The sequence below is a fragment of the Papaver somniferum genome, unplaced genomic scaffold (assembly GCF_003573695.1).
Source record: "Papaver somniferum cultivar HN1 unplaced genomic scaffold, ASM357369v1 unplaced-scaffold_135, whole genome shotgun sequence".
NCBI lineage: Eukaryota > Viridiplantae > Streptophyta > Magnoliopsida > Ranunculales > Papaveraceae > Papaver > Papaver somniferum.
In genome coordinates, this window is record NW_020622713.1 from 4098880 (window position 1) to 4116299 (window position 17420).

General features: G+C 37.6%; 3 protein-coding genes and 1 pseudogene across 3 annotated transcripts; all 4 read right to left on the minus strand.

Annotated features, from left to right (window-relative positions):
- Positions 1–420: 420 nt before the first annotated feature.
- LOC113334152 lies at positions 421–6009 on the minus strand (annotated as a pseudogene).
- Positions 6010–6347: 338 nt separating this feature from the next.
- Positions 6348–7385, minus strand: LOC113334011 (ATP-dependent DNA helicase PIF7-like). The gene is made up of 2 exons (XM_026580362.1): positions 7134–7385; positions 6348–7037 (listed from the first exon to the last, which is right to left on the minus strand). The coding sequence occupies exons 1-2, from the start codon at positions 7383–7385 to the stop codon at positions 6348–6350; spliced, it is 942 nt and encodes a 313-aa protein (XP_026436147.1).
- Positions 7386–8820: 1435 nt separating this feature from the next.
- On the minus strand, positions 8821–9453 carry LOC113334012. The gene has a single exon (XM_026580363.1). It carries the CDS (start codon positions 9451–9453, stop codon positions 8821–8823), a length of 633 nt encoding a protein of 210 aa, XP_026436148.1.
- Positions 9454–9525: 72 nt separating this feature from the next.
- Positions 9526–11416, minus strand: LOC113334013. The gene is made up of 5 exons (XM_026580365.1): positions 11135–11416; positions 10951–11046; positions 10700–10797; positions 10490–10614; positions 9526–10370 (listed from the first exon to the last, which is right to left on the minus strand). Exons 1-5 carry the CDS (start codon positions 11414–11416, stop codon positions 9526–9528), a joined length of 1446 nt encoding a protein of 481 aa, XP_026436150.1.
- Between the last annotated feature and the right edge of the window lie 6004 nt (positions 11417–17420).

Genomic DNA, 17420 nt, shown 5'->3' on the forward strand with positions numbered 1-17420 from the left:
AGTTCAGACACATTTACGATAAATTGACTATTTAGCGGTTCCTTGACGGAAATCGTTACTTTGGCATCCCCAAAATGGCGATCGATTTTGGGACATATCCCCATTTTCCCTTTTTTATATGATGCATCGCAACAGCATGAGAGAATGGAGGGTTAAATTATTTCCTGGTGATAATTCTCTCAAATGCCTAGTTCTAGCTTCTCCAAGAAGAAAAAAAGTTCCCTAGCTAGTACAAAAGTTGTGAATGAGGAGGACAATGGAGGTAAGAGCCATCATGTCTAGTTATGTTGTTTTAAGAGAGAGGATCCATTGACGGTCCCTTATCTTACAATATCTAACACGATAGCAACACATAGACGGTATAGATCTTCAGCAAGACTCGAACTAATGCGGGTATATCAAGGAAAGAAACGACCCATGGTTTTAAAACACAACAGATATAGCCAAGCATGCTAGAAGTTTTCGGGTGACTTTCACCAACCTCACCCGTAAAGATTTCCTACCAGAAAGTAAAATTGCAACAAACTAAATAAGTCATGGATTTGCCTCTACAGATTCTGTTACATTTAGCCCAACTATAACATTAGAAATAAGCTTATACCGAGTACACAAAACAAAAGATATATTTATGCAGTTTATGCAGAATAATTATGTAGACAGACTTTGATGGAGCTCTTGGAAGTACTGTCGCAAGACACAACCACTTCACTCATGTGGAGGAGGTTTCCTATAACTGTATTTCCCGAATCTTCGAGCAACTTCGTTTTCGGTTAATGTGTCCCATATCTGCCAAATACATGTATTAATTAATTAAGAAAATTCAAGAGTATACACGTCGTCAAAAATATTTTTGAAACCTGAATAATAGTAGCAGATGTAATTGTAAAAATTCACTCTACTCACTTGTAGGTCTCCTTTGGAGCCTCCTACGGCTAGCAAGAAAGGACAATCTTCAGAAAAGGATGTTGAAAATACAGCTCCCTAGTGACACAATACATACACCTTATTAAAAATCAATTTTTAGAAAAGTCACAAGAACTCGCAATTTTCCACGTCCATTAACTGCCTCAGCAAAACAAATAACTGAAAATTCAAAGAATTTACAAAGGAGATCTATACTGTTGCTTACAGCTTTAAGATTTTTAGATGCGACACATGACGGCTGATTGTTTGATAAATCCCAGAGTTTCACCTTGAAACCAAGAAGCAAATTGTTATGATAACAAGTAGAGAGACAAGAAAAATCCTTACAGGGGATCTAGGTTAAAGGAATTACCATTTTATCGGTCGAGCCTGTAGCCAGTAGCTACATAAACACGACGAATTGCAAATTAGGTCTGTCTTTATATAGATCAATTCACAATTTACAAATGTTTTGAGAGAAAACAGATGCATACCTTAGGAGCAGTTGGACAATACGAAATCGAGGTAACAGGCTTATCATGAGCCTGAAGAGTGAAAGTTGGCTCCAAACGTGCAGCAGCAGGGTCAGATGAAGCAACTCGGACATCAAAGCCTTGAACAGTACCATCTTCGAGACTGACCTGAAAGAATAAAATTTAAAGACTGATTTTGATACAGCATTGCTAACAAATTTCGCAATTTTCATATTGACATATTTCAGAATAAAAATAAGTTTACTTTAATAGATATTGTTTATCCCTATGAGCATGTTACTTCTGACCCATTGATCCAACTTATAAACTTCCATTACGTAGCAACTTAAAAATTAAAATTTAAAGTTGTCTTTGTTTTCTTTGGAGCCGATAACTAACCAGTGAGGGTACCACTTTTCACAAATACTAAAATACATAGGAAGGCAAACAACCTTTCGAGATAAAAAATATTATATGAACTCACCAAACACGAGTGCTGATCATGTGGGTTCCATGCTAAGCACTCTACATCTGCAGTAACTATAGATTTAGTACACACACGTGAAGGATTTCTCTCGTCTACCTGCATGTTGTAGAAAGCCAAATGACATGAGATCTCTTCAAAACGGCTGCTATAAGATCGAACTATTGGGACAAACGAAACATAATAATATAGAAATTAATTAAAACATACAGAAAATTCAGGATGTTAACATATGCAACGATTTTCTGTCTAACCAAGTAAATCTCAGTCATAAGAAAATTGACAGATCTGCATACATTTTTAGAACTACGTCTTTTAAACTTCTTACATGTATTGTCGACCATGTATCAGACACATCGATATTGCACCCCTAACAGCACTAGCACTTTGTTGCACACATATAACAAGTGTAACAAATTAAGTGCAACTGGTAGCTCTTGAAGACCACATAGTATGATGTTTGAATGCTACGGACAGGTAATCGCAGCTTCAAACACTTTGTCTCTGGTAAGAAACATGTACTGGGCCTTCCATCGTGAGGTAGGAACAGTCTGAAAATTCAAAATGTTCCTAGCATTGCACCCTAACAGCACTAGCACTTTGTTGCACACATATAACAAGTGTTACAAATTAAGTGCAACTGGTAGCTCTTGAAGACCACATAGTATGATGTTTGAATGCTACGGACAGGTAATCGCAGCTTAAAACACTTTGTCTCTGGTAAGAAACATGTACTGGGCCTTCCATCGTGAGGTAGGAACAGTCTGAAAATTCAAAATGTTCCTAGCATGCACATATCTAATGCATAACTCCGAACCTCACTACTAAACTAGGAAACAAGGTGTGGTGGTATCAGCATTACCAAGATGACTGAGCGATCAAACGATCCACTAAGAAGAAAATTTGGCGAGTGGGCATTCCATGCAACAGCTTGAACCTGAAACAGGATTAAGGAGAAATTGAAATAATAAATCAAGAGCATGATGCAAGAATTTTCTCAAAGTAAAGTACCAATATTGAGAATATGCAGTACCTTGTCAGTATGGTGGTTTACTGTCGCGCGACATTTCTGTCTCAAAATCCCAAACCTTGACAGACTTGTCAGCGCTTGCACTGGCAAGATACCTAATGAATTTAAAAGAGTATGAAAAACCAAAAGCAACATCAGCCATACCAATAGTAATGAAACAAAAACTATTATGTCCCAAAATTTTGAAGCTTACTTAAGTTTCTTGTTCCAATCAAGACCAAGCACAGAATCTGTATGACTAACCCCCTTCTTATATTTGGCAGTCTGAAAGAAAACAAAGTACTCTACATTGGTAAGAACTAAGAACCATTTCAAGAAACATCAAATGCCTAAGCTCAACTCTGTAACTCTGAAGACAGATATTTGAAGCCGAAACAGAAGATAGCGCCAAGTGTATAAGCTTAGAATCCTTAATATTACAGAAAGCAATACAGCTTCAACAGTTTACAAGTAACTGAAATATCACAACATGGTAAACAGTCCTTTTGATATATGATCTCTTTGAAAACGTAAAAGTCCTCCCAGTCAATATTCACAAGATTTCCTAGCTCATCTGGATGATCCCAGTTAAAACAAAAATTCCAGTGACTCATAATGAACGAGACCTTGCTCCACATGGATCAGCTTCAATGGACTTCCTGTTTTCTATATTTTCTGCTTAAGTCGGAAAGTTTGGGAGACGAATTCAGCTTCATTTCCTTTTTAATATCTTAAAAGTTGTTGGTGTGGGTGTGAGAGAGTTGTTAACACGATAATGTCGTTGAAAACATGGACAAGAGCAACTGTTTTGCTATAAGAAAACCTCAACACCTAGTAAAAAAGGCCACAACAGGAGGTAGCAGTAACATGCAAAAAGCCAAAAAAAATAAAATAATAGAAGGAAACAGAGAACCAAAACGCATGTCCATGTGACGCAGTTACATCGGTCACAGGGTAATAGGAGAACGATTTAAGAAGGAGAGCTAGACAAAGAAATACGGATGATATACCTTCTTTCTTTTCTTGGCAACACCACCCAGTGCCAGAAATGGCTGGATTTCATCAATCTGTATAAAAGAAAGGTTTAGTTGCGTGAAATGTTATAGAACTAGTCTGGTACTCAAGTTCCAAACAATGCTGAAGAAGGAAACTACTAACGAACTCAAAGATTGAATTCCATTAAAAGTAATCATGAACAAATAAGATTTCTACGTACAAGGTTGAGATCCCAAATTTCGATAGCTAGATCCAATGTGCCTACGGCTATATAGTTTCCTGCAAATATAAAGATGAGACGAGAAGAAATGAAAAAATGTGTTTACGAGAATTAAATAAAAGAAAATATTTGCATGTCTATTTGCTTACTAAGCTAACAAAGCAATTTCTTGCAAAGACAGATCAAAGCTTTAATAAACTTATGTTTATTCGCAAGCAAACTATTCAAAAGAGAGAGTGATCTTCTGCTCACCTTTATCTCCACCATTAATGCCCCAATCAATCCGCGCAGTGCAGAGCGGAAGAGCCGAAAGGATTATATCATGATGAGAGTAGAAGTTAAGCTCACCATCTTCTAACTCCTCCAGAACACAAACCTGCAATCATGCGCACTAAAACTTATGACAGGAAAAATCAGAAAAAAATTCTCAGTCACAATGGACTATACATTCGCCCATATACTTAAATCAATTCCAGGTAGAAACATAATATCCTAGAATATGGTTAAGAGTGGAAGTTTAATCCACACACAGTTACATGCCTGGAGTTGGCTAACTTCGTCATCGGTACGCGCACAAACAATAACAGCATCTGATGGTTTTATGGTCATATCCTCAATTTCTTCGTCATCATCCTCATCCTCATCCTGCCAAGAGCATACACTTAAGACTCTCTACACTATTTATATAAGATGCAATGACATTGGGACACCATCGAGCTTACATCCTTCTTCAGATAAGGATCCATCGCATTACTTGGATAGTATCTATCCCCAATTGCAGTACTAAATATTTCAATGCCTGAGAATAAAAAAAAATATTTGTGTTATACATTCGAAAAGGAAATCCACTTCAACAGAAGATATCACCTGAAAATTTATTATTATTATATATACAGTCTCAACAATGAGCTGCTCTCCTCATTCGAAAACAAAGAAGAAAACTGTATGAAAAATGGACTGAAATATATAAAAGTTACCATCATCCTCTTCATCATAATTCTCCATGTCAAGCTCCTTGAGGGCATCAGTCATATCTTTAGTACCAAAACTATGCTTCCAGGTTGTTTTCTCCCAAGTGCCTCTGCAGCAGCTAATGCTTGGGATATCTCATCAGCAACTCCTTTAGCAGCATCAACCAACGTACATTTCTTCATTATGCCAAAACTAGTACCGCTTCTAGGTTGTTTTACCTCGGCAGCAGCCTCACAAGCATCTCCTTTAGCAGCACCATGAACATCCATTTCTCCATCGTTTTCATTATCTGAGTCCTCCCTAAATGATAATATGTAATCTTTAGAACCAAAAGGCATGCAATAATTCCGACTCTGTAAAGAAAAATTTACATAATAATTCATACTAAGTTTAAGTTACCTTCTGTTTAAGGTACCACTTCTCAGTATCTCATCAATTTCCTCTTTAGTGGGTGGATCAACCTCAGCTGGAATAACCTTGGCAATTCCCTTGGGTACCCAAGAGATAGCAGAAATCATTTTGCACCCACAGATAAATTAACTACAAGCAACAAGAAAACCCAACAATTGCTTAATATTATTCACCACTAAACAATAGTATAACCATGAATTTCAATCGGAAAACATAAATTTTTACAGGAAAAAAAAATTAGGCTTGCAATTAAAGAGATGGTAGTTATAAAATCACAATTCAACATCTATCGAGTATGAAAAAAAAATTGCAACCATGAACGCATCATACATATTGGTTAGGGTTTAAGCCTTGATATGACTTTAAACCCTAACTAAAACCTCAAACATCAAATTGAACCCTGATCCTAAAATCAGTCGACAAAGACTAAATTGAAGGAAATCAACATTGTGCTTGCTTACCAGCTCCAACGATTTGCAATAACGTTGTTGTTTTGAGCTGCAAAAATAGTGTCACTGTAAATAAATAAACAAAGTTGCAGAGAGGACATAATGTATTTTAGAGTTTCGTCCTGAGAAGGCCTGTTATATAATATCACTAGGGTATCACCCAGGCCTTCGGCCTGGGCTCAATCTCTCGTGCGCCTTCGGTGCTTTGGACTTAATGAGTCGATCACGTTTTGTCTTATCCAATTCCATTTGGCTGGTGGAATATTGTTGATAATATGAAATATTAAACAATACTAAAAATTACATGTATCATACTATGAAATATTTAAGAAGTAGGAAGTAATTTGATATTACAATAAAATTTCAGGATACACTGCATTTTTGGTTTCCAGATTAAAACACTCATTCGACTCATTTGACATCAATAAAATTATTCTTCTAACAACAGTACACCTAGACAATGCCACATAAAGTTGACCATGGCTAAATATTGTGTGCGTAAATCGATGCCCACATACTTCACTGATTGTCCCTGTGATTTGTTAATCGTCATTGCATATGCAACACGTATGGGAAACTGGCGTCTTTCCATTTGTATGTCTAGCTCCGAAGGTGAAGGTTGAAAAGTTATTCTTGGGATGAATACTATCTCACCAGCCTTTTCCCTTGTTATGATTTTAGCTTCAATCACATATCGTCCACACCTCGTGACCACCAGTCTAGTACCATTACACATACCTTCTTTTGGTGCAAGATTTCTCAATAACATAACAAGACATTCAACTTTAATGTCTAGCTTAAATGGAGGTGATCCTGGTGGATTCAAATTGTTGAGAATTTCGGTTGTGAACCTTGAATCCCTTCCGTGGTCATCCCGAATCATCTTGTCAGCAGCAAGATATGTATAAGCCTCACCCTGCAAATTTCCTAATGCCTCCAGATTAATCTTATGGACATCTTCATTACGTGGAGATAAAATAATTCTCTCGGTTAAGTATTCTGTTGACATTGGTCTATCCTTTCCCAGGAGCGGGTACACTGAAGATATCATCTCATGTATGTTTTGACATTTGTTCATTGTCGATGGTAGGTTAACAACTTCTTTAGGGTTCGTCCCGATCTACCATATGAACGAAACAAAATTAAAATAATTACACCTACGATATGTATATTTTTACTTTGTATAAACGTTAAAAAGATATAGTTGGTTTATTACCTCTAGTAAGAAGTTAGCAAATTCCAAATTTTCTGGTTGTTGTTCCAATCGCATATTTTGGTTTAGTGTCAAGACATTAATATAATCCCAAAGAAATGAACTTCTTATAAATGCTCCAACAGTTTGTTCACGACCTGCGTTCGAGACCATCGGTAAAGTCTGTCGAAAATCTCCACCCAAAACAATTGTTACACCTCCAAAATGTCTGTCATCACTACGAATATCTCGTAGTAGACGGTCAACCGCCTCCATACAAAATCTATGTTGCATTGAAACTTCATCCCATATGACCAATCTGACTTCTTTAAGTAGTTGGGCGTACTCGGAGTCCTTACTAATCCCAATATTACTATCTTCTTAGACATTAAATGGTATCTTAAAAGTCGAATGGGCTGTGCGACCTCCATCAAGAAGTAATGAAGCAATACCCGATGAAGCAACAGTCAAAACTATGTTTCCATCTCTGCGACAACTTCTTGCTATTGTGTTGTACAAAAAAGTTTTCCCCGTACCCGCACTTCCATTCAGAAAAAACATTCGACCATCGCGGTTATTCACAGAATCCACTATTGTATTGTACGTCGTCCGTTGTTCGCCATTCAATCTATGAATATCCGTATTGAGCACAGATTCCCTTACTGCAAATTGAAGTTGTCGATGGTCCCAAATATATCTGTTACCCACTATTTGACCTCAATCATGTCTTGGTTGTGGCATTGACTTATAGTTCTCTAGTTTTTTTCCAGATTGTCGAAGTAGTTGATCCAACAGGTATAATCCGTAATCCATAGCATGTTCATCACTTGGATTTGGGATATTAAACATCGATCGTAATCTATGTTGAAGATCATCACATATGTTCATTCCATATTTCGCCCATAAAAGCTCCGGTTTTGTTGGATTGCATTCTGATAGGATAATGCAGAACAGTTTCCTCAGCTGATTTCCAGTTTGCATAACCACCGCTTCTTGAAGGCATTTTTCCGATTCTCTATAATTTTCTAATATTCCCAGTGCAATGCATGCCTCTTTGAACGTATCATGGACCGTGCACGCTTCTCCATTAGTTACAGTCCTTAACCCGTCAAAAGACTGGGCACCTCTTACATTTGTGAGTAACATACGTAAGTAGTACAACTCGCTAGCATTATGGCTAACAAAATACATTCTTCCAATTGAAAAACCTTGTTGTCTGATTTTCCACTCTTTAGTTTCTTTTTTCCATACAAAGTGCTGCGGGAACTCTTGATAAGTATAGGCCGGAGCTGTTGGATTTTTAGCATAATACTCAAAATAACCCATCAAAGTGGTCTTATGTTTCTGTGCTGTTTGTATAACATAGCTCATTGATCGCTTTGAATTATACACAACTCGTTTCTTATTTGGTAGATGCACGGATAACCGCTGTACACCCGGATTCTCTTCATGTAACTGGTACTCCAATAAACGCCATACTGCCTCGGCTGCTCCAATGTACCTCGCATCAATGTACTGTTGAATCTCGTCATGTTCTCCCAATACCATCGTAGTTCGATCACCACCTTTGAAAATATTTGTTAATATATTTAACCGCTCTTATGCCCGCACATATTTCCACATTGATGTGGCAATTGAACATTCTTGATAGATGTGGATTATAGGGAACATCATCAATATTATATGTTTTTTTGTTATTTCTGACCGTTACTTATCTTCCATCCCAACGCCCACGATAACTTGGATACCCACCCTCATCCAAAGTTGTTGTGTCTGTGTAATTATTTGGATATCCTTTGGTACATTTTCCTTTTGCCATACACGGTGCACCCGGATCTCGATCTCCACATGAACCGTGAACCATACACTTGCTGACCGTGTCAAATAGTATGGGGTCATTTTTCTCATCCGGAAATTCAGAGGAAACAAATTTATCAACCATGTCTGACGTACGAATTTTTTCGGAATCTTTCAAAAATATAAGACAATGCATGTGCGGTAATCCTCGTTTCTGAAACTCGATGGTATAAACATGGGCAAAAACTGTACCGAAAACCTTTTTTTCCTGTATTTCTTTCATTAGAGCTTTTCTTTTAAGCTCAAAAACGCGAGCCACCAGATCAGGACGATCAAGTGCAGTTTGACGTGGAAAAAGTGCATTTCTTTTTTCCGTCCAATTAGGATTAGCTGTCATTGTAAGAAAAATATCGGGATGGTGATGAAAACGTGTAATCGCCATTGAATCCTGATATATCTCATGCATATGCCTTCCGCTCCCAGTATGTGAAGATGGTAAAATAAAAGGATTACCTCTATCCCCCGGATTCAAATCATCATTTGTCATATTTGCGATGCAACTGTAACAATCCGAACGCAAAGTCGGTTGGTGGAATCTGAGCCATGCAAGTTTACTATGTTATGTAGCGGACCATGCATCAACCAAAAATTCTTGAAATAGTTTTCCGGCTCTTAATATGGTGGAATAATCTGAACGACGTTCAAATATGCGGTAACTATAATACTCTATTTGAGATAATTTGGTATTCGTATAGGTATTCACGGCCGCATCCCAGTGCCTTAATGTTGGTGACCATCCAAGCTCTCCAAAAGGAAAGAGCAAAACATAATGTAAAGGAAAGTATGCTGGATGACACTCCGAAATTTGTTGTAGCCCGTTATTTTCTCTCAAATGCAATATAATATCTCGCGGCCCAGTCTGTTTATAAGTTTTTTCTGGTACGATAACCACAATCTCTTCCGCTACCGGTAGATTATAACGTCTTACATCAGTTGATTTGTTGTACTGAAGGGAAACTCGGAAATTTGGGTCTGCATGACTCATTTGATCCAATATTGTATAGGCTTGGCGATACTTGGTATAGAAAACATTAAATTGGAGCATAGTATCCTGAATTGTTTGAAGGACATCCACATTTAAATTAGGATTTCGTTCTCCACGAACAAACAATGCAAAATCAGGATCATAGATGTATAGTTGTGAGTAAACCGCATGTCTCTCATTCCCAGGCAGTGGCAGAATTCCTCCTGTCAAATGTCTTAGTTCCCCATGTATTGCAAAAGGTCTTGGACCTCTTCCTTTCAAAATTCTTTCATCCAATTTGCATCCAAGGCTGGTATATGCGTTAGCTGCATTATACTCTCTGATATAATTACGGAAAGAAGTTGATCTTGCGTCATTGCCTTCAAATAATTCTCTTAAGGGTCTTGGAGGCTCACGCAGTAAAGGAAGCCGAACTTTTCCTTGAAGACAGCACATACCAAATTTCGGGTTTATCAAAGATGAACTTGTTAGTTTTTCCGCCATCCAGTGCAATGCCTCGCAATGGCGCACTCAACATCCATTTGTCCCAGAAAATGACGTATATTGGTGTGAAGAGTCGGGATCTGGTTCATGGTTGTATTTTGGGAATGTATGTCGTCATCGCCGTAATCTACTTCATCACTATCATAATCAACATTTTCTTCTTCAACAGTAACTGAGGGCCTGCACATGCGTTACATTATGTAAAACAATATACCTATACTCATGCCCCCAGGTGAAAATTGTTAGAGAAGATTTAGATTCTTACATTGGAATGTTTTGAGCTGAGAATGTGGTACCAACTAAAAGTGTCCGTTGTAAGGTTATGTCGGGCACAATATCACTTCTTCTAGGTAAAAATGTTGACTGCATATGAAATTTATAAGCATTTACGGACTTATTTGAAACCTAGAAATGTAGTTTCATATAAGCTAAAAAAATTGAAGTCTTTTATGATCTACTACATATACCTATTCATATGCTTCAAACAAAAAAAATAAAAAATAAAAAAACATATACCTCTTCGTCAGAATCAGTATCATGAGGCGCATATGATCCTCCCTCCCTCTCTCTAATAATGATATTTTCAGGACGCATCCGTTTCGAATTATGATTCTAAATTTCCGACAATTTAATCAGGAGATGTAAAAAATGTAGCTTTCAATTTGAGAATAATTTCCACAGATATGGTGCATGTACCCACCTCGACATAAATAGCTTTTTCTTTACCCTTTAGTAAACGTTGTCGTGCTTCTCTTTCCGTATCATTTTGCAACTGTTTTGATTCCGTGAAGCAGCGTTGTGGTTGTTGAGTTTGTATATGAAGTGCTACTTGTGGTGGTAATCTATCGCTCTGTTGTTGTACCTCAGTGCGATGAGAATCTTCATTAACCATTTGTGTATCATTTTTCAATTCTCTCATGCGACGCCTCTGTTGGCCAACTGACCTTCGTGTAGGAGCAATTCTATCCTGATAATTTTCCATTTTGTGTGTGTCATGTATGCGATGGTGGAAAAAAAAGTATATCGACGATTTATATTGGAAGAGATGCATGTATAATCTTCAGGTTAACTGGGTTATTAGTTTATTGATTAGATTTCAGTTCACTGAAGCAAGTTTTGAAATTGGATCGGCAGTTGATTGAAATATTGACCAATATTTCAGGCACGTAATCATAATAAATATCCAGGTAAAGTCTTAATGAAAAGGTGGATCAAAAAAATTGTTGGACAAATATTAAATATCATTAAGACCAAGCTCACTGAAACACGTACATCTACAACGATGGTGGCTCTCGCTGCATTTTCTGCTCGTTCTCTTGCACGTCGTTGCCGCTGTGCTAACGACGCTCTCTGTCGATATATAATATCAGTAAAATTTTAAACTTTAACTGTACAGATTAAAAATGTATAGATTATGCATACATTTACTTGGGCAGCTATGTGAATTTCCCGGGGATTTTCATTAACCGTTGCCGCTTGATCGTTCCTGCATGAAATATCCGGTAAGTGTTGCTAACGTCTTACTTCAAATAAGACCAAAGATATGCATCCCGACCCTAATTCACTGGATACTTATAAAAGCAATCATAAGTGCTTGGTTATTGGTTAAACTGAAACGATTATGTGCGAAGTTCACAATTGTCCACAGTATTCTCCCATTTGATCAAAATGTATAGCATCGCACCATTTGATCAAAATAAGGTCCCTTTGTGCGAAGTCCTTCAAAGTTTCGTAAATAACAGTGACCCACAAAATAAAATTTAAGTTTTCCCAAGCACACAAAACTATGATACTGTTTTTTTGGATTAGTAATGTTTTCAATTTTGAACCTAAAAAACTATTTTGAACGAAGAAAGCAAAGAATACTATAACCTGTGCAAAAAAAATTAATTGCACATATATGGTTATGATCAGACATAAGAAAATATGAATAAGTTCAGTATACAAAAAAAATAAAAGAGAATCAAAACTGTTGCAGAATAAAATGAACTGATGGACCATGGAAGGATCCGATAGCTAAGTTATCTTCTGCTCACATGTTATATCTTCTTTGGCTATCTTCTGTATTCTTGAATTAATTTTTGAGTGCGATAAACCATTCCATTTATAGAAGATCAGTGTAAGTTAGCCCCACTAGTAACTGTTGCATAGTGGGGAAAGCATAGTGGGGAAAGAAAGTAAAAAAAATGGCAACGTAATGGGTGACCATAGTTATGGTTTGGATTTCAAATAATAACCGTTTATTTATATGTTGGAACCACCTTTACTAAAAACCATTATGTATTTTGGCAAACAAACACCTACCAATTTTCTGTAGTTTGGTAAACAAACAGCTACCAATTTCTCATTATAAATTATTAATTTTAAGGGAATCTCCTTAATCTGCAATTGTGTTGCTTCATTTTTTATAAACGTGTTCATTTGCAATTCCAAATCAATATTATCGCGACTATGGACATCCAAACCTGAGTATTTTTCCCTACTAATTTAATTTAGATCTTCCGTTATGAGTGAAACCTTGGAGCCGCATTTTTTATTAGTATTTTCTTTAGTACTAAGTATACGTGTTACCTGGATTTTTTGGATCCCAAGCCCGATTAAGTTAAGTTCAAGTGACTGCGACGGAATGTATGTAAAAAGAAATATTGATAATAAATTATATGTTAAAAAAAAAGTCAACATTGTACTAAAATTTATTTACAAAGTAGAGTTACAACAATCAAGTTCAAATGCTTCCACAACAGCTTTTACAGGTAAATTTCTCAATATTGCATTAAAAATTAGAAAGCTCAATGTTGACTTGGTGCACATTTCTCAGGTTTTTAAGTGTACATTTTCTTCACCACGTTTGCGAATATGAAAGTGTTTATAAGCAGCATGTGTATCCAATGAGGGGCACGAACAACAATATGAGAATACCATACACTGAATTAGCAAATTTGCTTCACATATGCAGAAAATAATAATGATATGAGCTACCTTATGTTTTTGTTTCCATTGAAGACCATAGTGAAAACTAAGATAAATGCGGTCTGTCACTTGCCGGCCTTTCTACTAAAATTAATGGGAATGATATGAGTAGTAGCTTATGCTTTTGTTTCCACTCAGGCCCATAGTGCAAACTAAGATAAATTCTCTCATTTGCCAATAAGAATGTTTGAACCGGTAAAAATGTTTGAAAATGTGATATCGTTTACCTCTGGAGTAGCAACGTATTTTTTCTTCCCCAAATCAGTCACAATCAGCCGGTCCTCAATCGGCTGTTATCGTCAAATCATGGAAAGTAGATTACATTTCATGGAAAATAAAATAAAATAAACCGATAGAAAAAATAAAATGAACAAACCTTCATATCATGGAAGTCAATCAGAACACCATTCCTTGCTAAATGTTTAATCTTGTGAAGTCGAGAGTTTCCGTTAATATGATAGTCAGAAAGCTAAGCGCAGGACATCTAAAAATATGATTATTGGATTTTCTTACCGCGTAATCCAAGTCCCGATCCATATGTTACAGCAATTAAAAAGTGTGAGACACTAAGAATTAGGTATTGTTGAACTAACTGTGTGCCAATGAATTATCATACCTCGCCATATGTAGATAAACATGGATAATTTGTGTCCAAGAACAAACCATTAGTTGTTGTTCGCCGCACTCCGTTTTTTTTGTCTGAAAAATCAGCCACAGACTTTCAAATTTCAATAGCCTAAACCAAAGTAAGATATGGTCAGAAACAACAATACAATCTTTAAAAAATACCTTTGATGTATTATTCCTTTCGTTTTTGATGCGCGAATCTTTTCTACTTGCATGGCTGCATCCCATCTTTGTTTTTACATTTTCTCTTTGTTTAACTGAATTAGCTTTGTTACAAACTCAGCTGTAGTTGAGTCTGAAGGTATTCCAAATTCTGGTCCGGTCACACTATTTCGTACAATCTTCCTGTGATTGCTTGTTTGATAGATGTAGTTGTGCCTAAATGTAACCGGGGATGTCGATTGCCATTTTCAGGGAACAGTTCTCATCACTTTCTTTGTGCGATTAGGGGTGTTAAAGATGCAACTGTGGACATATCTCACTGCATCCATGAATTCAGCAAAACTGAAAAAACAAAATTACACCCAACAGAAATGAAACCGGAAATTACAGCACACAACAAAGTTCAAATAAATTCCATAATGATGAGAACAAAAGATTCTGATGTTTTTGAAACAGGTAATGAAATTGGGTAAAAGAAAAGTGGGGAGAAGTCATATAACCTGGAGAGTTGGAGTTGGAGTTGGTTTTCACTGTTTTGTAAGTTAAAAACCGAACGGTGGGATTAGTACGGCATATAAGTACTCCACGTATACATCATAAATTGAAGAGTGGGACCTGGGTTAGACACGTTTTGGAAGAAAAAAATTGTGTTTTGAACCACCCACTACAGTAAAGTAGAAGAGATACGCATTTAGTTGTGAAGGTAGGTGAATAAAACTACGCCCAGAGCTTATTGTATTTTATCCATACACGTGGAAAAATACTTTTTATTTTCTTTTATTTTGTAGGAATTACCTATTGGTACTATTACAGTGGTATTAGTTAGTGGCAGGTCCACCCATTAAAACCCAGTAACCGGAGGTCCATAGTTTTAAAGAAGAAAAAAATATTGGACCCAAAATTTTATTCCCAGGTATTAGACACATGCGAGACTATTGTTGTACATATTTATAATACCCAAATTAACCTTTAGTGAAACAAATATATAAACACGGGATTGATTATTTTTTCCAAATTTGTTTTTTCTTTTCTCTTTCCTCTCACTGTTGCTGCTGGATTTTGATGAAATCCAATTCATTTTCTTCATCCTCTCTCGCTTGTGTATTATGAAAAATTTCTAGTGATGAAGATTTTTATAAGGTCTTGATCTATTCACGAATCCAAGATCGATTTTTTATATGGAGCTTTTGGCAAGTTGATCTAATCATTAATAAATTGATGTTTGATTATGTTTTCTGGTCTTCATGCTTGATTAGATTTGATATTTTAATTTCATTTTGTTGGTATTTGATTTGTTTTTAGTTTGATTTTGTATATTAATCATCAGTACGTATATGATGTACCAGTGGTTTTTGATGAAAATAGTTCAGGTCTAGTTATAAAATCATGTTTTATGTTCATTTCGTTACTAGATCTGATATTTTTAGTTTCATTTTTGTTGGCTTTTGGTTTGGTTTCAGTTTGCTTTTGTGTATTAACCATCAGTATGTCTGTGTTTACTATACATCTATAGGTATGGTTTCAGTTTTGGTTGTGTATTAACCATCGGTTCGTATATGACGTACTTTATGAATCTTGATCGTAATTATTCGATTTTTTTGGGTTAGATTATGATTTTTTTAGATTATTTGAACTTTCAATTTGATAATCTTGTTATTTTCGTTTCTTTATTTTCTCAAAATCATGTTTGTTTGTTGTTTCACGGGTATTATCCGGCAGTACATATATTGCATACTAATTTGACCTGCTTTTGATTTTGTTTTATCTTAGTTTTATCACTTGTTATGGTTTGATCCATAAGTACATATCTTCGATACTAAAATAAGACTCTCGATTATGTTTTTTTATAGATTCATTACATGCGGTTTGTTTTTTAATTCATGAATCAGCAGTACATATGTGGCATACTGATACGAACTACTTTTGATTATGTTTTATTCTTAGTTTTATCATTTGTTGTTGTTTCATCCTGTTGATGGTGGTTTTTAGCCTAGGGTTAAAATCGTAAAACCGCACATTTGACATGACGTCATTATGATCATTAGCACATTTATTGAATCGATCAGCATGTTTACGTCAGAATTACCAGGGTATCTTTTTTCTTTTATGAGTCATGTTCCACGGCATAACCCTTAACCTTGGTTGACATCACCTGTGCAAAACCCTGATTCTCATGCTGCGATGCCAAGGCATGCCAAGGCATGCCAACCATGCCAGCCGAACCACTGTGCCAATCAAACCGTGCCATCCACATCTCCGCGACAAGGCATGCCAACAATGCCAGCCGCACCACTGTGCCAATGGCAAACCGTGCCAGACACATCTCCGCGCCAAGGCATGCTAGCCGCGCCACTGTGCCAATGGCAAACCGTACCAACCACATCTCCGCGCCAAGGCATGCCAACCATGCCAGCCGCACCACTGTGCCAATGGAAAACCGTGCCAGCCACATCTCCGCGCCAAGGCATGCCAACCATGCCAGCCGCACCACTGTGCCAATGGCAAACCGTGCCATCCACACCTCCGCGCCAAGGCATGCCAACCATGCCAGCTGCACCACTGTGCCAATGGAAAACCATGCCAAACACATCTCCATGCCAAGGCATGCCAGCCGCACCACTGTGCCAGCAAAATCTCCATGCCAAGGCATGCCAACCATGCCAACCGCACCATGTTCCAAACGGCATGCCAAGCCCTTGGCCCCGCAATTCCAAGCCAAACGCACCTAGCCATGCTAGCCGCACCATGTGCCAAATGGCATGCCAAGCCCTTGGCCCCGCCATGCCAAGCCAAACACACCTAGCCATGCTAGCCGCACCATGTGCCAAACGGCATGCCAAGCCCTTGGCCCCGCCATGCCAAGCCAAACGCACCTAGCCATGCTAGCCGCACCATGTGCCAAACGGCATGCCAAGCCCTTGGCCCCTCCATGCCAAGCCAAACGCACCTAGCCATGCTAAGCCGCACCATGTGCCAAACTTCATGCCAAGCCCTTGGCCCCGCCATGCCAAGCCAAACACACCTAGCCATGCTAGCCGCACCATGTGCAAAACGGCATGCCAAGCCCTTGGCCCCACCATGTCAAACGCACCTTGCCAATGTCATGCCAACCTAGCCGCGCCACCGCACTGGCCTTCCCTATGCGGCTACTAAAACGAAGGCGTGCGACAATCAACGGTCTCCCTTCAATCCCATGAGCAAATCCTAGCCATCTAAGATTACCAGAC